Here is a 24,549-nt window from a genome sequence, read left to right as displayed (position 1 = left end):
TGATTATTCAGTGGGGCGGGAAATTAGTATTTCCGCGAAATTTCGCAGATTTTTCCATCCTGGTACAAATTTCAAGGCTCACGCAGGAGGGGGTCAACAGCCTTGAAATAGATATAGAATAAATATACAATTATACTGAACTGTCAAAAAGTAGTTTTTATTCTCTACTAAAAGTACATATTTTAAGTCTTCATCGTTATGATTTTAGAATTGTTACATTCATGAAAATTATATTTAATTCTTCTTGTTTATTCTAAATCCTTGATATAATTCCATCTACCTCCTACGGTTGTTCTATTTTCTTTCACTCATTCTTTCATTTTAAGAGATTCATATTTTTAATCTAGACGTATTCTGAATCTGAAATAATAGAAATCTTCAATCCTTTAATTCCCCCTTTAGAGAGGACCATCCCCTAATTACAAAGATTTAAACCATTTTTGGTCAAGGCAATGTCGTTTTTCGATCAGTTTAAAATGTGTTTAATTCTGACAATGCCCTTCATTGTTTCTGCAGCAGGATTCCGAAACCACAAACAAAACTTGCCATTTTTCAAAGATAAATTATGGAAATCTTATTCATCAAACAAAGTTGTTACGGGTACCGTTGTAAATTGTACATGCTAATCTTTAAATTGTGGGCTACTTGAAATTACATCACTTTTTATAATAAGGTTGGTAAGGCCATATTTATGCCTGGCAATACATAAAAAAGTTGAAAAATGTTCGAAGCGGAATTTGCTTAACTTTAAAGTTTAGAAATACTCTGATTGAAATAATATTTTCAAATATATAAAACAATGTATCTAGTTATCAACAAACTACTCGATAATAAATTAATAAATTATAGTTATACCGCAAGTACTGCGCGTTTGCATACTTCATGGATACTAGCCTTGGAACCCGGCGTTGCCTGGGAACCCAATTTTTCTTTTCTCATCCCACTCAACTTAGAATCTGCAACCAAATTGAGAATATCCCGTAGTTCTACCGAGTTTCCCAGTTATAGTTTGAGACAGTCTAAGGGTTCCTCAATATAATTGGACAAACCAACAGAGATTGCTACTTTATATACGAATATATAAATACTTAATACTTTATACTTTATATAATTGACTTACAATTTTTGTTTTTACTTTATCCTTATTCTTTAATGTCTTGTCAATTTCTTTTGTTGTTTATCTTTCCTTTCCATTTTGATCTCCATATTTTGTTTGTAGATCAAAGAAGATATAAGAAGATATAAGAAGATATAAGAAGATATAAGAAGTTTTAGTAAGATACAGTGAAACCCTTAATAACGATACATCGGAAGAATTTATCAAATGTCGTCTTGAAAATTTTCAATGAGTTTTATACTATATTACGTAAATTTCAGTATTTGCGAAAATAAGTAAACAGCCATGAATAAGCGGGAACAGTTTTAAAGAGTTCCATATAATCATTTAATTAAAAAACTAAGTATCTGCAATATTCCATTATCAGAAAGTGAAGAATACGAAATTTGATGAATTCTTTCGATGTATTCGTTATTAAGGGTTTCACAGTAGAAGAAAACAATGAAAAAATAGAAAACTATTAAATTTTGGAAATAAACTCTTTGACTCACTTTTTTAGCAATCAGCATCACAAAAAGATAATTGATTTTGATGATATATAAAAAAAATATTAGAATCTCATTTTCTTTGTTTCTATAGTACTGATATATATTTCAAATCAAACTACAATTCATTTTTTTAATATTCATATGGAAACTTGATTTAACGCCGAACTTTTTTGTCCTCTTCCAAAAACGGCTAAAGGTTTATAAAATATAAACAAATTTTCACACATTTTAAGACACATAAAGTTTAGCTTTTTATCAAATAAAAACTGTTCAATGTGTCAGTATAAGAATGAAAATTTTTCCTACCGTAATTTCACAAGGTTCTTCTGCTGCATGTACAATCTTAAAGAAAACAACAAGTTGAACTCCTGCTCCCCACATCTTGATGCTACTGACTTGAAAAAAACGAACTTGGTCTTTATAAAACAATTAACAAATTCAAACTTCGTTTTCATTGTGATTTTTTCCACGTAATTTTATAGAAAAGGATCGAAGAGAGAATGAAAATTCTAAAATTATAGTTTAAAAACAATTCCCAAGAATACCGTTGAAGAGCATCCAATCGAAAATCTATTGAAACCAACTAAAAAGAATTGTGATTTGTGCAATTAATAGGTTTTAAAAATATGAACGATAATGTTTTCACTTACGTCAATGCATGCGGGGAAATAACAAGACCCTTGCCATCAATATTCTTCTAGCAAACATTCAAGTTAAACTTTAGACATTTACTTTTACTAATCCGAGAAGTTTGTGGAAGTCTAGAATTAACAAATTAATAGATTTTCAAAATTGAAAATTTAGCAAAACTCAAAAGGTTTCTTTAAATATATTTTTATTAAAAGGGGATTTTTCATCTTGGTACTTTGCTAAAACGAGAAGTTCTCCATCTTGATAGTTTGTATGCAACCAGGGATTTCTACACTTAGTATTTTTCTAAAACGAAGGGTTTCTACACTTAATATTTTGCTAAAACGAGGGGTTTCTAAACTTAATATTTTTCTAAAACGAGGGGTTTCTAAACTAAATATTTTGCTAAAACGAGGGGTTTCTAATCTTAGTATTTTGCTAAAACGAAGGGTTTCTAAACTTAATATCTTACTAAAACGAGGGGTTCCTAAACTTAATATTTTGCTAAAACGAGGGGATTCTAAACTTAATATTTTGCTAAAACGAGGGGTTTCTAAACTTAGTATTTTGCTAAAACGAAGGGTTTCTAAACTTAATATTTTGCTAAAACGAGGGGTTTCTAAACTTAGTATCTTACTAAAACGAGGGGTTTCTAAACTTAATATTTTGCTAAAACGAGGGGTTTCTAAACTTAATATTTTGCTAAAACGAGGGGTTTCTAAACTTAATATTTTGCTAAAACGAGGGGTTTTTAAACTAAATATTTTGCTAAAACGAAGGGTTTCCAAACTTAACCTTGTAAGCAAGCATTAGCTCCTATTAAATACACATTATATTTGGGTAAACATGGTCTAAAAGCAAATTTGAAAATATTAATTTCCTCCCCCCCCCCCCCAACCCCCTTAATTCATACAACATTTTTTTTAAACATAGAACCCTCAGAATATATATAATATAGAATAACAGGTGGCACCTGTAGTGGTATGACATTGTAAACATGTATTGGTATGTTATTGTGTACATGAAGTACACTGTTCTTGGGGGGGATTTGTTTCGATTACTTAAATGATTTCTCAGTAAAAACAAGCATGAGGATTGTTCAGTGTTAAATTGTAACACGAATAAAAACATATAAGATAAGATTTAATTCTTTTCCTAAAGATGAAAAGTTTAAAAAAACGTGGAGTAACTTCACAGGAAAGCCAGGTTTCTGGACTCCGGGAAAATTTAGTGTTGTCTGTGCAAAACAAATACGTTTGCGGACAAAAGTTAAGTTATAACGTTTTTCCCAGTCTCCATCTTCCCCACCATCCACATCAACAGGAACAGCTAGATAATGGATAGGGTGAGTCTTGACTTATTTACAGGGGCGGATACTGGATTTGGTTAATATTGTTCTAATGAATAATTTAATATAAATGCTTTAAATTTATTAAGGGTCTAGTTGGGGCGACCCGCCTTACCCCCCCCCTCTCCTTAAAAAGGCCTGAAATATGTTAAAAATAACATTTTTGTTGTTGTTGACAAATAAAAACATGTGACAACTGATTTTATATTTACTTATCAATGACTTTTCCGAAATGTAACTTTTATATACAGTAGTAACCAGAAAACAATGAAATAGGAAGACGACATTATATCAGTACCTTTTTACACTGCACAAATGCTGTATTTCATGGTTAATGAAANGGGGGGGGGGGGGTCAATTTGCCCCCCCCTGTAGTTTTTTCTACATAACTGAAAAAGTATTGGTCTGAGGCTGTTGAAATTTTCTGACTTTTCCTAAATACCCAAAGCCCTCCCTCCTCATAGGAGTTAGAACGATTCTAAACACTTTTAGATTAAAAGATATTGTTGTATTCCTGAAAATATATTGAATTCTAGCAATTTCCCTTAATGTAGTATAAATCCATAGTGCACCCTAAATTATTTGTTTCGTTAACGAATTTTTCCACAGAACAACGGGGGCTTCAATATCTTAATATCATCAGGAGGGTTTATAATGAAAGTGTTTAAAAAATGTATATTTTTTAGACATTCTTCTGAGTCATGAACAGACTTCAACTGTTCCCTCTCAGAGTAATTCTGCTCTCCCTCAGAGAAGTTCTGTTCTACCTCAGGGGAGTTCTGTTCTACCTCAGAGAAGTTCTGTTCTACCTCGGGGGAGTTCTGTTCTACCTTAGATGAGTTCTGTTCTACCTCAGGGGAGTTCTGTTCTACCTCAGATGAGTTCTGTTCTACCTCAGATGAGTTCTGTTCTACCTCAGGGGAATTCTGTTCTACCTCAGATGAGTTCTGTTCTACCTCAGAGAAGTTCTGTTCTACCTCGGGGGAGTTCTATTCTACCTCAGATGAGTTCTGTTCTACCTTAGGGGAGTTCTGTTCTACCTCAGATGAGTTCTGTTCTACCTCAGATGAGTTCTGTTCTACCTCAGGGGAGTTCTGCTCTCCCTCAGAGAAGTTCTGTTCTACCTCATGGGAGTTCTGTTCTCCTACAGAGGAGTTCTGATATACCTCAGAGTAGCTCTTTTCCTCCTGAGCCAGGTATTACTAGAAATTCATTAAAATGTTTGTTAAATTGGGAAAGAATTTTTATCCCCTATTTTTACTCTTTACAATTTTATGATTTTGGGTATTTAAGCGTGCATAAATATATCTTAGTATTTTTCTTTTATATTTTTCTGACAATTAAAATTTGTGCTGAATTTTGCTAATTTTAGACATTGCAATTTTTTGTTTCAGCCAACAACAAGAGAAAAGTTGAAGAACTGACAACAGAAGAATTTTACACCTCTAGCTTTGAAGAAATTCCAGAAAATGGATTAATTGCTGACGCAATTATCCAGCAATACAAAAAAGCAGAATTAAGTTGTCTAACTACAGAAATGAAAAGTACAGCTTTGAGTTGATGAAATTTTCTCTAACTCTTCAAGAATATTCAAGAAAAGCTTACAACTATGTCAGAGAAACCAATTCTGGAATCAGGCACAAAAATACTAAGCTAATACTGTTTAAAAATGAATAACTTTCAAATTATCCATTTTAAATAGCTAATGAAATAAATAATTGAACAAATTTTGCTATTAAAATTTTGGTAATTTTTTGTAGAAAGGGCTGTTCCCCCCCCCCCCCTTCCTCCTTGATATTGCATTTTTAGAAGAAAGGACCATGGAGGTTTAAAGAAACTACGACTTCCGAGAGAAAAGAGTTAAAAGTTTTCATAAACTAGGTTTAAAATTTGACTGGACAGGCTTGTTGACCAAACGCTGTGGCCACCTTAATGTGCGCATTTTATTTTGCATGGTATGGTCGGTAATTACTTAAAATTTGAGGTTACACAGATAACAAGCATTTACTTATGTGTTTGGCCAAGTACTGTGGTCATCTAAATGTGAAAAAATACATTTCTGTAATTATTTGAGGCTACACAGTTTGGCCTTGCTCGGGCCCGAAGGGAGGGGGGGGGGGGGGAAAAGTTACCCCAATTATTTCCATTTGGTTTTGGTTTTCTTTTTCACATTTTGAAAGGAAGAAAACTATTTGAAACAATTTTGAAAATACGTGTTTGATTAATTGAAGTAAAGATAAGAAGAGAAAGTGTGGATAGTGAATCTTCAAAATCCCCCCCAAAGATTACTTAACATCTGGACATTTATGTATTGTACTGCATAACCCCCACAGTCCAACATTTCCGAAACCAAATGCTGCCACCTGAATTATTCTATAGTATATATATTCTGAGATAGAACCATAGATATCCTTAAAATTAAGAAACATTAGGGAAACCTGAGGCCGAATTTAAAGAATTTGAGCCGCGGTATAAATTTAAGCCGTGGCTCAAATTTTTGCGGTTCCACATAAATTTGTATTAATTTTTTCAAGATTTAAACCGGCGCTTTATTAAAACCGGTTTTTGGGGGATTTGAGACGCGGCTTAAATTCATTAAATTCGGACACTGCAGTAAGATCCTTAAAACTGAGTATTTGATGTTATTGTAAATCACTAATTATTAGGAAGTAAATTTAAAAAAATAATAATATATTTTAATATATAAGTTTTTAACGATGAAATAACAAAAAAGGTAGAAGAAACAAAAAAATTTATACTTAATGACATCCTGTTGTACGTAGACAGATATTTTTTTTGATGTTAATATATTATAGTATGTTATTAGTAGTATATATTTCTCGGGGTTTTAGTTATTATTCATGAAATAGAGTTGTTAGTAGAGGATAAACCTTGTCCTGTATCTAATATTTTAGTCCGTTAGAATCGGAACCAGGTTTTTTTTTTTGGGGGGGGGGGGTGGGACGGGACACGTGCCTTCAGTCCCACCCCCGCCACTGTTAGATTAAGTTTAGTAAAATAGCTGCGTTTTTGCTTAAAAGAAAAGAAAAGAAAACTTATTAAAGTTAGGGTTGTGCCTTCAGTTGGTTCGTTTTTAGTAGGTCGTTTTTAGTAGGTCGTTTTTAATATGTTGTTTTTTAGTAGGTCGTTTTTAGTAGGTCGTTTTTAGTAGGTCGTTTTTTAGTAGGTCGTTTTTAGTAGGTCGTTTTCAGTAGGTCGTTTTTTGCAGATCGTTTTTAGTAGGTCGTTTTTAGTAGGTCGTTTATAGTAGGTCGTTTTTAGTAGGTCGTTTTTAGTAGGTCGTTTTTAGTAGGTCGTTTTTAGTAGGTCTTTTTTAGTTGGACGTTTTTAGTAGGTCGTTTTTAGTAGATCGTTTTTAGAAGGTCGTTTTTAGTAGGTCGTTTTTAGTAGATCGTTTTTAGTAGATCGTTTTTAGTAGGTCGTTAATAGTAGGTCGTTTTTAGTAGGTCGTTTTTAGTAGGTCGTTTTAGTAGGTCGTTTTTAGTTGGTCGTTTTTAGTTGGTCGTTTTTAGTAGGTCGTTTTTAGTAGGTCGTTTTTAATTGATCGTTTTTAGAAGGTCGTTTTTAGTTGGTCGTTTTTGTCTTTATTTTTCTTTCAGGGGACAATTTGGCATAGTAATAAAATAGAATTGTTTTTTTTTAACTTTTTTATTTTTAACATTTAGTTTCCTTTTAAATCAAAGCCAATTGTAACATAATACAGTTTTGAAATCTTTTAAGTATTATTAAATTTTTATAAAAACGATTCTAAACAATTAATTTAACAGCACTAGTTAAACTTAAAGTTAGGGTTTCCAGCGAACTGGAGAAATCGCTTCGCATTTCCTTTGTTGAATAAAAATCCGAAAATCTGTTTCGGCAAAAAATTGCGAAACTTGTTTGTTTGGGGAAATTTTTTCGCGTAACAGAGTAATGCGAAATTTTACGAAAAGAGCGAAAATGTTCGCTAGATTTTCTCGTTTTTGTTTTTTAGAAACTTTTTTGTTCCCAATTTTTTTTCGCATCATTTTCACTTCCTTTTGCTAATTTCATTTTCGCGAAAAAGTGCGAAATTTTGGGTAAGTTACCGTTCGCTTTAATAAAATATGCCCAATAAACATGAGACCCATTTAGAGTGCAACGTGTAAACAGGCAAATGATAACCAATAAGTGAATTTAAAATTGACTTTTACAGCATTTTTTTGCTCTGTAAAAATTTCCATTTCAATGCCCTAAATTTAAAATCTAAAATCTAAGCCGGAAGACTCAAATGCTGTGGCATGGAAGACCGTATGATTGTGGCTCATGGCTGCCGGAAGACAAAGAAGATAATATGTGACATGGAAGGGAAAAATGTAGTGGCTAATGACCGCCTGCCTTTCCCCGCTCGACTCCTACGAAGCTGTTAATTTTGTATTTTTCTTAGGGTTAGGTTAGGTTGATACTTTTCTGGTCCGAGAGCTGTGGCTAGGATAGGGTAGGGGTCCTAGCGACGCGGTTAGGGAAGGCTAGGGGACCTAGAGTTGCCGCTAGGTCAGGCAAGGGGGCCTAGCGATGCGGCAACATCATCAAATGTCCAATTAGCACCTGTAAAGTGTAAAACCACGTGCGATTAGGTTAGAAGTTTAGTATAACTGATGTGCACAGGTCAGAAGTGTAGTATAGTGGATTTACGTAGGTCGAAAGATACACCATTCGTTCAATATCATCTATTACTATTAGGTGTATGTTAGAATGGGAGATCCCACAAAATATTGTTCAATTTGTTTAACTGTAAACTCTTACGGAGCAGAACTTTGAACATAAAATTTAGTTTCTCTCAAGGGACCTTTGTACTCACACGTAACATTCAAATGATTTCCTTAGATTTTATAAAAATGGGACAGAGATTTACTCATAGTAGTAACATATATTCAAATTCAGGATGATAGCACGTGATCGAGGGAGAGAAAACATAATGCAAAAAAGGCAAAATATCTATCTTAATAAACTATAATGTGTGATAAGTCTTTAGTCATTAATTTTGACCCTGTTTGAGTTTTTCAGGGAAAAAAGTAGCTTACCGATATCTACCGATTTCTAACAATTTGGCCCCACCCCCTTCAAAATTCCTAGCTACGGGCCTGTCATCCAATAATAGATGAATCCTGAAGTGTAACCTGATAAAGTGATACATACATAAATGCTGAACAATCCTCTATATTCAAAATTCAACTATCATTGAATAATTTATAAATCATTTATTTGATATTAGATGTATGCTGAAATAACGATTTAAAGGGAAGCATAGAGAATTGTTTTACAGCAACTTTAAGTTTGTTTGGTCGATGAATTAAAGTTAATGGATAGAATTTTAATTTTTAAAAAACTCGGAATTTTAAAACTTCTTGTGCTTACGTTGTAATTATTCTTTTTCTCACAAAATTTTAATCTTATCAAAAAACATGTATTTTCCAGGAAAAAAATCTATTCAAGTTTTAAGAAATTAGAAGAAAATGAAAAAATATTTACGAAAACTATTTATAATTGTTTGAAAAGATTTGGTAATTAAAAAACTCTTAACTGAATAAAAGTTTCAATAGTCATGTCAAATATAAAAAATTATCACTTTAATCGATCTTTAGGCTTTGATACCCTAAATACATTTTATAAAAGACACAAAATTTTAATTGTATGAAAAGTCAGCACTTAAAAGTGCCTTAAATGCTAGTAGGACAAGAAAAGAATATTTCAATTTAAAAAAAAAGCTGTTCAAGTTTAAGTTGAATTTTCGAATTTAATTTGAAGTTTTGTTTTGTGTAAATTATACATTTTGAAATATGTATTGGCGCAAAATTACTTTTGGAAAGTTTTTGAGGCTTTTTCTCTTAAGTAACAAATAAAATTGTCAATCTTTATGTACATTGATTCTGAAGAGGTTAACTGCTGCAGTATGAATCACTCCCTTCAATAAAAAAACAAGATATAAATTAAACGACAATGTTTAATTTAAAATTAAATTTAATACTAATTTTATCTACTTCTGTGGAATGAGCATTTAAACTTTCAATTTTTAAAATTTGAATTAATGCTAAACCTATACTTAAAACTATATGTATTAGTACTTCAAATAAAATACTTCTCAAAAATGTTAATATTATGCACAGTGGGCTGAATTGTAATTAAATTGAATCAAACAATAATTTTTGAAGTTCGGCAAATTTTTCTTCGTTCTTGCCAATTTTTCATGGCACATACAGTGAAAACCAGAAAACTCTAAAATGGGAAAACGACTTTTAGACTCAAGTTATGACTTGAAAATAAACATAAGATACAGCAGTTGTGTAGTGTAAATTTTAAGACATTTTTTTTACTATAAATAAATTGAATATTACTTATTCAATAAAAAGGTTACCATTAAATATATGCCAAACCAAGTTTAATGTATAATATTCTGTATACAAAATAAATGTTGGATAACATGAAGGTAGGTAAATACTTAAAAACCATATTCCACATATTCCTGTTAATTTTACGTTTATTGATGTTTCCTTTTATACTTTATTGGTTCCAGAATAAACTTTGGTTAAATATAGATTTAAATAATACAGCTCTTCGTTAATATATATATATATATTTTGACTTCTGAAGATCGTCATGAGACGTAAAACACTATGTTTATTATAATTCTTTTTTTGATAAAATGTAAAGTTTAAAAACTGAAATATATATATATATATATATATATTTATATGTTAGTTATAGCTGGCTAAACGGCTAGACCAAAAAATTGGCTGATTTTTTTTTAGGGAACCCGGATAATACCCTCGGGGTGATAATAATTCAGCTAAAATCATGATTTAATACCAACTTACCAAGCGCGGGTAAACGGTCGGAGTAACTATGAGCACGAACAGATAAAAGATTTATTCTTTTCCTTTTGGACTTTTTTTGACATAGCTCAAAAGACTGGTCTGAGCCTCTGAGGCTGTTCAAATATTTTTTGCTTGTATAAAGTGGCATTTTCATTGGAATAATATTGTTTTTTGTTTTTTTAAACTTATTTTTGTTGTCGCAAAAACAAACGATTTGAACTCTTGAAAAGGCAAATACGTACGTACAGAGAGAATCAGAAAATTATAATATAAACTTTAAACTAAAATGAACTGCTAACATGATGTAAGATGAGTAAATATTTCTATTCCAGAGTTTTATACATGTGGTATAATATAAACGTTAAACTAAAATGAACTGCTAACTTGTTTCAAGATGAGTAAATATTTTCTGTTGGATCGGTAAACTTGCTGAATCGGAGAAAATATGTTTTAGTGCGCATCTTTTAATCCTTTTACCAGATATAAACCAATCATTAGCAAGGGTACCCCCCCCCCCACAGTGGGGTATTAGGGGAGGGTCAGTCAAAATGAATTTATTCCAGAAACATCTATTTATGTCAAGTAGGACTTAGCCGCTTAAGAATTTTTTTTTGAGAGAAATCTCTAAGAATTGTTTAAATGTTATGTTATAGTTAAGAATTTCGACCGAAACCCCCCTATTGCATTGAAAACTCTTAAAATAGGATTTTTCTACAAGCTCCTCTGACTAAATCAAGATTTAGGGTGCTGCAGCCACTAAATCTTTTCTTTATGGCTGTTAGAAATTAAAATATATTTATTTATTCAGATTATCGCGAAACCCCTGTGCTTTCTCGTACTTATTTTATAAAACATATGTTTTTCTTCCGATATAATCGCTGTAACAAAGACGACATATAAATATATTGCGGGATTACAGGTCCATTCAAGGATAAATTTATGAACGGGAAAAGTAATAAATTGAAATCATTATAGTTCAATGCTGCTACAATTAATACAATGTTTGTAAATGAAAAGATTATCAGAATATATTCATTTTGTCCATTATCAACATGAAACACAAGACAAATTCATTTTAAGAGGAGTATTGGTACAAAACAGTCACCCCCCCCCCCATGACCCCCTAAAATATCCCACCGTGTTAGCAATACAATTTTGTATTTAAAATACAGAGGGATTTTGGTTGTGAAGACCACAATGGAAATAGGGATGGGCTGCACATGCATCGCTTTAAAAAAAAAAAATCGCTGTGGCTAGGATAGGCTAGGGGACCGAGCGCTGCGACCACATTTATCATATGACAAGTTATAACCGATTTGTGTGGTTATGTTAGGTTTCGGCATTTATTTTGAGTCCGACCTGAAGAATTTCGAGTGCAACCAACTTAAGAAAGCTGTGCACCGACCTACAGTAGTTCCGATACACTAACTTTTTTGTTCATCCGACCTACCAAATTTGTGCATCTGACCTACCAAAGTTGTGCATCCGGCCTATAATATTGTGCATCCGACCTACAAATATTGTGCATCCGACCTACAGAAGAGTGAAACAAACTTAGGAAAGCTGTGCAACCTGATATACTGTGGGTCTGATACACTAACTTTTTTTAATGAAGTGTGTATCCGACCTACAGTACATCGGACCAACAACAACTTGAAGCTGCTGAAAAACCACGTGCGGATAGGTCCGAAGTTTCGTAGGACGGATATCCGTTGGGTGGATGTGATACAGTCATAGAAACCTTATCATGATTTCATGAATTAACTATGTTTTACACCGTTTACCTGATCCTTAATCTACCGTCCTCATATGTATACTTATAAACATTTTTATTTATAATTCTTCATGTTTGTCATTTAAATCTGGATAGCTTTAATATACTATAAAGTAAAAGTGTTCTCTGTCTCTCAAAAATACCATTAATCTGAATCCCATTTGTAAATACATTTATTGACATTAAGAAACAAGGCTAATAATTTTTGTATTTATTTGTATGCAACCACTACTGTTTAATATAATGCTTTAATTTCCATTTATCACTGGTTGGTGTCTGTAGTAAAGCTGCTGCTAGATGTCTCTAGTAGAGCTTCCGCTAGTGGGCTCTAGTAAAGCTTCCACTAGGTGTACCCAGTAGAGCTTCCGCTAGGTGGCTCTAGTATTTGTATATAGCTGCCACGGCACTAGATGTCTCTAATGAAGCTTCCCCTAGGTGGCTCTAGTAAAGCTACCACTAGGTGGCTCTAGTAGGGCTACCACTGGGGGGCTTCAGTAGAGCTACCACTAGGTGTCTCTAATAAAGCTACAACTACGGGGATCCGGTGGAGCTACCATTAGGTGTCTCTAGTAGAGCTGCCAAAAGGGGACTCCAGTAGAGCTACCACTAGGTGTCTCTTGTAGAGCTGCCAGAAGGGGGCTCCAGTAGAGCTGCCAGAAGGGGGCTCCAAAAGCTACCACTAGGTGTCTCTAGTAGAGCTATCGCTAGATGGCTCCAGTAGAAATGCCTGTAAGTGTATCTAGTAGAGCCATTCTTAACCAAGACGAGGGAATGGAAGTATTAACTCTCTCTTCAAGTTAGACTGAAAAAAAAATTGTATTATTACAAAGGTAAAGAAATGATATTTAACGGTTTTTGTATATCTTGAAACCCTGACTCTAGAGTCACTTTGTTATATCAAAACATCATCTTAACATTTTGTGACAAATGAAGATAAACTTTATAAAGCATGAACATTGTACCAAGTACAATGAAATGATGATATAGGTAAACAAGTGGGTGGGTAGTCTAGGGTTTCCAGGGAACGAAAACTTTCGCGAAATAATCCGAAATTTTTTTTTCGTATTTCGCAATGAATTAAGTTCGGCGTTAGAAATTTTATTAGATCATGTTTTGCGAAAAAGATTAAAGTCGAAAAAAAGCGAAAATGTTCATATTTTTTGCAAGCAAACGAAATGCGAAAAAATTCAAAATTTTCGAGATAAAATTTTTTGCGAAATTTTCGCGAAACAATTTCTTATCTTATAGAAAAATTCATGATATATTTTTTGGTTTTTTCTGTTTTGTACAGAAGTTTCATTATTAAAAATAATCCTTGTTTAATTGGGTTTTAAAGCATTTAATACAACATCAAAATCTGTAAATAACGACAGACTTAGAGTTTTACATTTGAACTTAGCTTAAAATAATCCCATGTTATTTTAACAATTAGCAATTCAATTTTTTAAAGATTTTTATTTCCAAATTTTTAAAAAAATCAAGTTTTAAATTTTAAATGACCCTTTATACAGCTGTGAATAATTTTTTACAGCTAACGAGCTATAGACTAAACAACTTTTAAACAACAATTAGTTAGATTTACTCATCAGACACTAATAATAACAAACAGTAGTAGCGCGATAAGAAATGTTGGATTAAACATATTTTTGAATTTCCAAACTTGTTGGACTTTTGAGAAAATTTGATAAAAATAAAAGTTAAGATTAATTATTCCTTTTTTATGTTTACTACAATTTTTGTTTTGCAAACCATAAGGAATTAATAAAAAATTTAGTGAAATACGTCTTGGCTTGAAAAGAAATAATTTGCAAAGTCACTGATATTGAAATTTGAAATCCTTCTGAAAAAAAACAAGACCTTTTTTTGTTGAAAACATTTTACTTTTGATCATCCATAACTTTAATGTAATTGAAAGGACTTCAATAACTTTAAAATTTTACTTTTATTTTAATTCACAGCTTTAAAATATATCAATAACTTTTGTATAATGGGTAAAAATAGGTTAAATAGACTGGATTTCAAACAAAATTAATGGCCCTTTCTGTCGTTAAAAATCTATATAAACAGCCAATATACTTCACCATATATTATGATAAAGAATTCATCTTGATGTTAAAGTATAAAAAGTAGATAAGAAAACACAGAATATTACAGCTTCATAAAAGTTCGCTGTAGAAAAAATACATGTACATTGTACACTGTACACTTTACGGTGTACGCTGTACACAGTTAGCTGTATAACACTGTTCAGTGTACACTGTACACTCTACACAGTACGCTGTATAACATCGTACAAAGTACGCTGTATAACATCGTACACAGTACGCTGTATAACATTGTACACAGTACGCTGTATAACATTGTACACAGAACACTGTATAACATTGTACACAGTACGCTGTATAACATTTTACACAGTACCCTGTATAACATTATACACAGTACGCTGTATAACATTGTACAGGGGTCTCTGGATAACACTGTACACAGTACGCCGTACACTGTACACAGTACGCTGTACAATGTACACAGTACGCTGTACAATGTACACAGTACGCTGTACATTGTACACAGTACTCTGTTGAAAACTGTAAACAGTATGCTGTACACTGTAAACAACACTGTACACTGTACGCAGTACATTGTACACAGTTTAGTCTGCATACATTTCCCACAGGGTTACCCAAAAAGGTTGAGACTTGAGAGATGACTGTAGGAACATTATTCTGTCATCTTTACAACACTTACTGTTCCCTGCAGCTGTAAACTTGTTTCCTTCTTTGCTGACTAAAATATTAAACCATTGAAAGACTTGATGTAAAGGAGGAGATTAAATTCAACCTGTTGAGTTCTCAGTCGTTATTCAAGTCTCTTCCTTTTATGGGAAACCACATTGTACATGCAACATGAACTTTAAATTTCGGAAAATATGGACTCAAAGAAGTTCGTAGTAATATTTCGATTCTACTGGAGACCACCGGAGGTATTTTATTTTCACTGGAGGGGTTTCAAAAAATGCTTTTTATAATTTAAAACTTTACGCAGGGTGATTTACATTCCACTGGAGGGATTCAGATGTCCTTCCTGGTGGTTTATAATTCCACTGGAGGGATTCAGATAGCCTTCCTGGGGGGTTATAATTCCACTGGAGGGATTCATTTATCCATCCAAGGGGTTTATAATTCCACTGGAGGGATTCAGATATCCTTCCTGGGGGGTTATAATTCCACTGGAGGGATTCAGTTATCCTTCCTAGGGGTTTATAATTCGATTATATCAATATAATGAAGGCGACTTGTTTATGTTTAGATTGTTTACAAGTTTTTTTTCGACTTACAAGTTTACAAGTAATTAAAAAGAAGCTTTTATAATAGACAGCTTCTCTTTGTTTCCATGTTTATGTGTATCCATGCTGTTTAAAAGCTTGATATCAAAATTGTAATCGAAAGTCGTCTTTATTGTATTGATATAATCGCCTACCACTGTATTTATTATATATAACTTAAAGATGAACATGAAGGAATCATGTATCAATAAAAATATTGGAAAGCAAAGGAAAAAGTATGATTGTTTATTTAATAGAATACTTGCCTAAGCTTTTTTTTAAAATATGCTTTTCAAAAAAGTTAATTATTGACTCTAGAAAATCATAATTTGCATTTACTGTAAGAAATATTTTTTTTAATATATTGTCCAAAAGAATTGAATTTTTGCCACAAACTCAAATTTTCTCATTCAGTTTTTGTCACAAACTCTGAATTTCTAATTCCATTATCATTGCTACCCAATGTTGGAAAAAAGCTCTTTATAAAATAATGTAAATTCATTTAAAACTTTTTGCTAATTCAGTAGTTCTTTCAGTAAACACATAGATATTTATTTTCTATAAATAAAAGATAGAATGTAAAAAAACTAGTCTTTTGTTGACACATTTATCCATTAATTCAGGTCATGCAAACATCAACAGAGATTGGAAAATCTATTTTAAAATTCTTAGATAAAAAATCTTTATATAGCACATTGAACGATAATAAATATAAAAAAGACGTACACATTTTACACATTTTAAACTTTGCACTTTACAAAAGCAAATACGTTAAGTAAACAAAGTTAAATACCATCATGGGGTTTACACGTGTACACCTTTTTAGCCCAAACGAATTAAACATATAACATAAACCAAACCTGGATTAAAAATCAGCTGATTCTGCAAATAGCAATTATATGTACATAGTCGTCTAATAATTTAATTTTTATTCATAAATACAAGGCGTACAGGGAGTATATTCAAATTTATTTCATGCATTTGGAATTTTTGCAATTAGTCCCTCTATCTGTAAATTGAAAATTTCCCACTTGCTTTGCAATCAAGATTTGATTAAAACCATTTTAAAATATTTTATGGTTAATCTTGGTTTTGAAATTTTTAAAATAGGAGGGCCAGGGGGGGGGGTATTATAGAAGCATGTACAACAGGTAGATTTATAATATTGGGTAAAAGAGTAGTTACGGCACTGTGTCATTTTCTTCAATTATTTTCTTCATTGTAATAAAATTGTGCAGAACTATTTTTTCTACGTGAAAAAAAAATATTTTTAAATGTTTTGTTTAAAGAGAGAAGTAGTATTTGAAAGAAAAGACAGAGAGCAATTTAAAGACAGAGACGCACTTGTCATGTTTTGGCATATTTAAAAATATACGCCAAAAACTTGCAACAACCGGGAAAAAGTGTAAAAATTCTATTTTCGTTAGCCTGCTTTAATTGACCAAAAAATGAAAAATCGAATGTTTTTGAAAAGTTTGTTCCGATCTCTGGCCATTTTTTTTCAGAAATCATCTACACACTTCGATCTTTTTTATATTATATGGGTACTTTTAGTCTGATGATAAACACACTAATAATTGAATATAAAATGACACTTCGCCGTATTTATTTTGAATATATTACAGTTAAACCCAGAACTTTGGAGACATCGAAAGAAGTTATAAAATTGCGTTTTCTACCCCTATGATAATGGAATACTGCAGATATTTAGTTTTAAATTGAACAAATTTCTAAAAATCAGTTTCTGTAATTTTATTGTAATATTTAGTTTTGGAGCTAAACATACAATAGTAAACAATTAAATTAAGCTCTTTAAAACTGTTCCTGTTTATTTTATGGCTATTTTTTTAAATTACTGATATTTAGGTATATGGTAGCATAAAACACATTGAAAAATTGTCAAAACGACATTTTTATAAGTTCTTTCTATGACTCCAAAGTTCCGGGTTAAACTGTATAAAAATAGTACCTGTCGTTTCATCAGCATTTTGCCCCAATCTGCTGGGGGCCTGGAGTACTTCAACTTTTCAACAAATATATACTTGGTTGAAGATAAAATATATAATTGGTTGAAGATAAAACAGATAAATACAAATAGCGTGTTTGCTGGCTTTAGAATAAATTATAGGTGAAAGGTATGCTTTCAAGCTATCTTTTAACCAAAAATGTTTAAGAATTAAAAATATGAAAGAAAAAAACTTCTTTAAAGTTTAGGAAAAAAGTTGGTTTCCTCAAAATCTTGTTTCCAGGGTTTCCTCCCATTAAAACCATTCTCTCGTTCTTAAACTGGGATAGAGCCTAAGCAATATTATTTTAAAAATGTCAAAATTAACTCTTGCTTTTCTGAATATGTCTTATATCACTGCAGTCCTTTAAGAACATTTGTTACGGCGCTACGACATCTGCTCTATTTCCACATTTGCTCTATGGCCATTTGCTCTAGTTCCATTTGCTCTATTAACCATTTGCTCTATAGCTCATAGATCACGACGTTTGCTCTATATGTCATCTGCTCTATACGTCAATTGATCTATGACATAACACGTCATTTTCTCTATAAACATTTTTATGACTGTGATGGTCCAATTGCTCTACTCAACATTTGCTCTATGAGTAATCACGTCATTTGCTCTATAAACATATTTTACAAACATCTAATCATATTAAAACTATATTTTTACAATTTTACATTTTACAGTTCTTCCTACAGTTTCATTATTCCGCCAACTTCCTGGAGATAGTTTTGTTTGTCTGGTATTTGTGCATATTGTGAGACCAAGCTAAATATGGTTTTCACCACATATTAGGTTTTTTTTACCCCTCTTATTATTAAGCAGTCTCTCTGTCATGATGAACTTTGAAGAACTGATTAAATCTGCAATTTGCGAATTTTCCAAAAAAAAACCGCATTTCACAGTCAAGTTACGCTCAGGAATTCCAATAAAAGCTATTTTTAGGTTATAGAGCAAATGACGTGTTTAGTCATAGAGCAAATGAGGTATAGAGCAGATTGAATATAGAGCAAATGACGTATAGATCAAATGACTTGATAGATCAAATGGAACTAGAGAAAATGGCCTTAGAGCATTTGGAAATAGAGCAGATGTCGTTGCGCCATTTGTTACACCCTATTTCTAAATTCTCCCGCTTTTATTCATTTTAAAGTGGGAGATAAAGAAACCTTTGCAAAAATGTCCAAAAAAAATGATTGTTCCTCTACAAAACTAATATTCCAAAATCTAATTTAATCGACGTCATTTAACCTTTCTCCGTTTTCCTGAAATAGGTTCCCATTGACACAGAAAATTTAATATACGTAAATACATACAAATCTAAAAGCCAGGCGCGCGGATATGATAGAAATCAATAATTTTAAATGTTCTATTGTTCTATCGTTCAAATATTAGGCTTCTATTAAAATTTTTAAGTGTGGCTCTATCTGTGAGCATCTTCTCTTTGAAAAATATAATAAATATAACAAAAAAAGTTTGCATATTTAATCTTATTTTTTCGTGGATTTTAAAAATTTTACAAAATTATATATTTATATTTATTCATATATATTTATTTAAAGAATCAGCTTCAAATTATGTACAAATATAGCGATGGGCAATAGCTACGTTTTACAGAATCTTTTAATATGTTTAGACTTTTAAAACGTTTTAAAACAGTATTAGAATGGTCCAAAGATTTAAAATTGTATTCTGCTGAAGTTTGCTTTTATCAAACATGCAAATTTGTCATCCTAGGTGAAAATATAAGGAAAAAACGAACAAAAAACTATCATTTTTAAAACACAAAAACGATCGTTTCTGCCGTATATTTTTTTCTATGGTATCAAATTTGCATGTTTGATAAAAGCAAACAGAATAAAGTTTTAAAATGTTGGAACCTTTTCATATTGTCGTAAACAAAAAAAGTTTCTGTTAAATGAATCTGGCTGTTGCCCATCCCTATATATATAGTCAATTATGGAGCAGAGTTAATCCCAGAATAGTTCGAGGATAGGGATAGACCGGTACGAATTTAAAAGAGCTTTCATAATACATAAAATTCACAGATGACTGTGCGGATGAAATACAATTATTATACCTGGGCAACCTCGGGAGATCTTTTCTTATTTCGGAGACTTTCAAGAAATTCTTGTTCAAGCCCTTCCTGGGCATCGTCATAGGCATAGTGTGCGGCCAGCCTCGCGTAGGGTCGGTACATTTGGGGAGCAAAACTAGCCTCGCCACCGGCCTCCCCATTAACCGCGCTTACCTCTCTCTTCTAAACATTGAGATATTTCCAACCATGTGATTAAATAAAATTAAATTGGAGCGCACAAGATAGTGAACAATGTTTATTTGTATTAAACATAATTTAAAAACAATTTATGATGAATATTACGATATTACTTTTATATCAAATTCACAATAAATAAAGAAAATTCAAATTGTCATTAAAATTAGAAAGAATTTTTTATAAAATAAAGTAATAAATTGAACAATGTTGAATGCGAACCAAGTGCTATGATGACAAAACCAACTATTCACCAAATATTTGATAAATATCCTTGATTAATGATGATAAAGAATCTAAACTTGAGAATGAATGCAAAAGTACTAAACTAAGCTTGCATCAAGACTTGCATTGACAATTATTCCTTTTCTTTGCAAAAGAAATATTGTAAGGGAATTGAGTTTTTGCCACAAACTCGGATTTTCTAATTTCAATATCGTTGCAACCCAATGTCGTAGACCTTTAATATTTCAAACTATGAATGCTATTAGATCAAATAATGTAAGTTTGAAATATCAAAGGTTTACATCATAAGGTTGCAAAGATATAGGTTTTACAAAACTGAATTTGTGGCAAAGACTTAATTCCTTTCTAAACGATCTAAATACATTACAAGAAACAATCAATGCATGGGGTAAAATGTAAACGCTTATGATTAATTTTGAGGGCTGTGAGCTTAGATTAATAACAACACAAACAGAACACTAGATGTCGTCTTTTCAAGATTTAGGGATTTTTCGTTCACAATAACCCTGAGGAAGAATCTAAAAGGAGTTACGCGCATGCTGCTTTGAATTACAAGAATTTTACGTTACATGCACGTAAGTCAAAAGGGCTTCTGTCTCAGGTTTCTTATGAACAAAAAACCCCTAAATCTTGAAAATATGACATCTAGTGTTCTATCTGTGTTGTTCTTAATCTATAGCTGTGTGTATGTTTTTCTAATTAAACTATGGCTTACATTTTAAAATCTGGATTCAAGCCATAGTTTAAGTAACGGGGACAAAAAAACAGATGAACAAACTCAAAAACGAAAAAGTGCCCTACATTTTTTAACACCCTTTATGTGAGAAGGGACCAAACTACAAGAATTTGAGCTAGGTCGCTGAACCAGCTGTAGGTACAGGGTTACCCACAAGTAATGAGACTGTATAAAGACGACTTGAAACTTATCAAATATTACGATCCCAAGTTTAAATTAAATCTTCTGCCTTAAATGTCGTCTTAACATGTCTTATAGTTGAAGGGAATCCTGGATACAAGGCAACAAGTTAGTGTAATTTTATACAGCTGTCTCTGAAGTCTCATCCTGTGTGATGAACCTGTAGTTCATAGAATTCAGTCTCATTGTGTCCAACATAGATCTGAGGGCAAAACTTGTGAACTTCGGCTACCCATCCCATTGCATAGGTGGGAAACTTTGACAACTTTCCCCCAAAAGTTAAGGAGCTAAACTTCCGTTTGAGAAAAAAATTTAAGGAATTTGTAAATTTGTAAATTTGTAAATTTGTAAAATGATATCGAGGTAAGTCGCTTGATGCTGAGACAGTTAATATAACGCATTGTAATGTTCGCTAAACTATACAATGAGCCTGTTCAAATCATAAATACTAAATCAACAATTAAAATCCTCACAAATCTTTACCCTTGAATTGGTGATTCAGGAATTGAACCAGCGGCGGGTAGTTCAGACACCTCTCTCTAATTCATTAATTGTGGTCACAAAATGACCCCCCCCCCCTCTCGCAGCATTTAAAATCGAAGACGATATAAGTAAAGACAACCTTTATAAGATCTTACGAAAATAGAAACATTTAATCTTAATAAATATGAAATTTTCCCTGTCCGCCATAATTCCGTCAAGCGCACTGTAAAAGAGGATATTTAATTTTTTGCAACTCCACGCAACTCTTACCAAATTCATCAGCAGCAGTTCAGCAATTAGATCAGCCATGTCAGTCTTTCCAGCATCTGATCAGGAAAAATAAAATTAAAACTCAAACTTTCCAGAATAATTGAAATTCTTATTCTTTAATTTTCATTTGTCATTAAGAGAAAGAGTTCAGAGAATTTACTGAAAGTTTCTCTTTGATACGGTAAAAATACTTCAACCAATCTAAATGTATTCATATATGTGAGATTGACTGTACAAAAGGCAAAATAAAAAAAAACTATAATTACCTGGCAGTTCTCTAGTGTTTATACTCCGGCCAGATCTGTAATAAAAAGATAAATGTTAAAACTAAAATTTAAATAGTAATTAGTCTGGGAAGAAAGATTTTCGTTGGATATTATCGGAGACGACCCTTCATGATCATCTAATCGAATGCATCTCGAGTCTCATCTTCACGATCATCTAATCGAATACCTCTCGAGTCTCATCTTCACGATCATCTAATCGAATACCTCTCGAGTCTTATCTTCACGATCATCTAATGGAATACCTCTCGAATTTCATCTTCACGATCATCTAATCGAATAACTCTCGAGTCTCATTTGACTTTTTTTATAGTTGACCCAAGTTTTATTGGAGACCCTAAGAATTAAACACCCCCAAAATCACAAAATCTTCCAGGGAGACCCTATGATTTTAATCAGAGACCCCATGGTTTTCTCAAAGATCGCAAGGTTTTCGTAGAAAAATTTTCTTGATACCCCTAATATATATATATTATATAATTATCATATAATATATATAATAAATATTGTGGGTCTCCGATAAAGGTCAGTTTTGTACATTGATCTCATATGTAACATATGGATATAATTGGTCATGTGGAAGCAGCACCCGACCCCCTAGTCTGTTCTAGCCGCGGCGCTTGACCCCCTAGCCTGTCCTAGCCGCAGCGCTCGACCCCCTAGCCTGTCCTAGCCACAAAGCTCGGCCCAAAAATTGGCTTAACCTAACCTAACCCTAAAAAATAAAAAAAATAATAATAATAATTTTGCTGAAAAATAAGTGGTCATGTCCAAAATTGATAGGAGGTGGGATGGGCCAGGTGGGTTGGGGGGTCCAAAAATCGTTCTCTAGGACAGACCCGAGATTTGGCTGCAGCATCCAGTCCCCAAACCTATTCTAGCCGCAGAGCTTGGCTCCCCTAGCATGCTTAGCCGTAGCGCTCGACATAAAATAATGCTGTTGAAAAATAGAGTTGAAAACGAGATCTTGTAAAAAATTGATAGCGGGTTTGGGGAGGATGCAGGGCGGAAAGAGGGAGTCCAAAGTGTTTTATGACAGACCCAAAAATTGTAAGATGGCTTGAATACCAATTGAAAACTTTCAAGTAAGACTTTCTTGAAAGTTTAGAAATTTACGCGATTAAAAGAGAAAAATTGTTGCATAGAAAAGTAGCAGATATTTTAAGGATTGATATATTGTTTACCGTTGTTGCAAAGGTATATCAGGGGATCGTGGGCCGGAGCCTCCAACTTGCCTCCGAACAGGACCATTTCCTCCGAACCAAAATCCAAAGGGTAGATCAGAATTATATAATACAATATAATACAGGGTGAGCAAAAAACATATTCGAAAATACTTTCTACTTATTAATATTGTCGCATAGGATAGAAGGCTGGCCGTACCAATTCAATGTAGCTCTTTACTTGTACATTTTAACATTTATCATTGTTGTTAGCTTTGGTTTTCAGGAGGGCATTGTCAAAATTCTTCGTTTGTGCGTTAAATCAAAACTACAGGAGCTACGAGGTCACAAATTCGTACCAATAATGTCGTATATCATTGATCTTTCCCCTTGGATAATTCACAGTGACGATGAATGACAAATAAAAATTCATTACTGGAAACCCTTCAATTTATAAAATAGAATTTCAAATAGAATTCTGAAATGCGTTTAGATTTTTGTTTTACACCAAAGCTTGATTTTCTGGAGTAATTTTAGAAAATGCTTAAACTGTGCTTTGGACTAAAAGTCGATCTATGTCAAATATTGATAAAATATATAAATTATAAGTTTCGAGCTCTAATTGCATATTATGCATTGTTCCATATTAATAGTTGCTTTTAAATCTATCTACAAATATAGTATAGCGCGATTGAAAATTTTGCTCATCATTTTGCGCTTCAGGGGTATTTTTAAGCGGTAAGGAAACTTATAAACTGGTCACAAATTGTACAAAACGAGTGCATAAAACTGTTTTAATATGAGGAACATTAGAAATGGGCTCAATGAAATATCTATTGGTTTCTCTTGGTAGATCAAATAAAATTCGAATAGCAATGTTCAATGAATGAATATTTAATCCTAATTTCGTAGTATTGTGACTTATTAAGTAGTTTCATATTTTATGTATACAATCCTGTTAAATAGACGGAATTCATGGTAAACTAATTCAAACTCATTCTTAAAAATATTCTTAAATTTTTTTAAATCCAAAATATTTCCATGGATGGTCTGCTTGTCCCATGGAAAGGTTAACAATGAATGAAATGGAAGAATTGAGGTTTATGTATACAATTTATACTCCTCAGGGGAGGGAGGGGGGTTCTCTTTAATCCTCGGTCTACCGCCGGGTCACGGCAAACCTCGGTAAACTGGTCCCAACCGAAGTCACTTCATCATTTCAAGAGAAAAACTTCGAGAAAAGTCTTTCACTTGTGTCTGCAGGGGAGCTTAAAAACAAAATCATTTTTAGCTAATGTTATAACTATTTTTAGCTAATATTATAACTATTTTTAGCTAATATTATAACTATTTTCGACTAAAAATAT

General features: G+C 32.4%; 2 protein-coding genes across 2 annotated transcripts; one reads left to right on the top strand and one right to left on the bottom strand.

The window, feature by feature from the left end:
- Positions 1-3,317: 3,317 nt before the first annotated feature.
- On the top strand, positions 3,318-5,316 carry LOC111701226 (uncharacterized). The gene is made up of 3 exons (XM_023472414.1): positions 3,318-3,580; positions 4,270-4,779; positions 4,978-5,316. Exons 2-3 carry the CDS (start codon positions 4,629-4,631, stop codon positions 5,142-5,144), a joined length of 318 nt encoding a protein of 105 aa, XP_023328182.1. The 5' UTR covers positions 3,318-3,580; positions 4,270-4,628; the 3' UTR covers positions 5,145-5,316.
- A 7,050-nt stretch (positions 5,317-12,366) lies between these two features.
- LOC111701233 (uncharacterized) lies at positions 12,367-23,301 on the bottom strand. Its single transcript, XM_023472421.1, has 8 exons — positions 23,204-23,301; positions 22,002-22,036; positions 21,736-21,791; positions 19,629-19,808; positions 17,767-17,834; positions 17,506-17,545; positions 16,397-16,418; positions 12,367-13,013 (listed from the first exon to the last, which is right to left on the bottom strand). The coding sequence occupies exons 3-8, from the start codon at positions 21,772-21,774 to the stop codon at positions 13,009-13,011; spliced, it is 354 nt and encodes a 117-aa protein (XP_023328189.1). The 5' UTR covers positions 21,775-21,791; positions 22,002-22,036; positions 23,204-23,301; the 3' UTR covers positions 12,367-13,008.
- Positions 23,302-24,549: the final 1,248 nt, after the last annotated feature.

Source organism: Eurytemora carolleeae, unplaced genomic scaffold (genome assembly GCF_000591075.1).
Source record: "Eurytemora carolleeae unplaced genomic scaffold, Eaff_2.0 scaffold175, whole genome shotgun sequence".
In the NCBI taxonomy this organism is placed as follows: domain Eukaryota; kingdom Metazoa; phylum Arthropoda; class Copepoda; order Calanoida; family Temoridae; genus Eurytemora; species Eurytemora carolleeae.
The sequence above is the reverse complement of the archived record's forward strand: the minus strand, read 5'-3'. Positions and strand labels throughout refer to the sequence as shown.

What these genes read in the sequence shown, in the direction of transcription:
- LOC111701226 (XM_023472414.1), top strand. Translation starts at nt 4,629, where the DNA reads ATGAGTTCTGTTCTACCTCAGATGAGTTCTGTTCTACCTCAGGGGAGT. An exon ending in CTCTTTTCCTCCTGAGCCAG is followed by an intron (nt 4,780 to 4,977) that starts GTATTACTAGAA and finishes TTTTTGTTTCAG; the next exon opens with CCAACAACAAGAGAAAAGTT.
- LOC111701233 (XM_023472421.1), bottom strand. Translation starts at nt 21,774, where the DNA reads ATGGCTGATCTAATTGCTGAACTGCTGCTGATGAATTTG. An exon ending in CCTGGAAACAAGATTTTGAG is followed by an intron (nt 17,546 to 17,766) that starts GAAACCAACTTT and finishes GAAGTACTCCAG; the next exon opens with GCCCCCAGCAGATTGGGGCA. An exon ending in AAATGCTGATGAAACGACAG is followed by an intron (nt 16,419 to 17,505) that starts GTACTATTTTTA and finishes TGCTATTTGCAG; the next exon opens with AATCAGCTGATTTTTAATCC.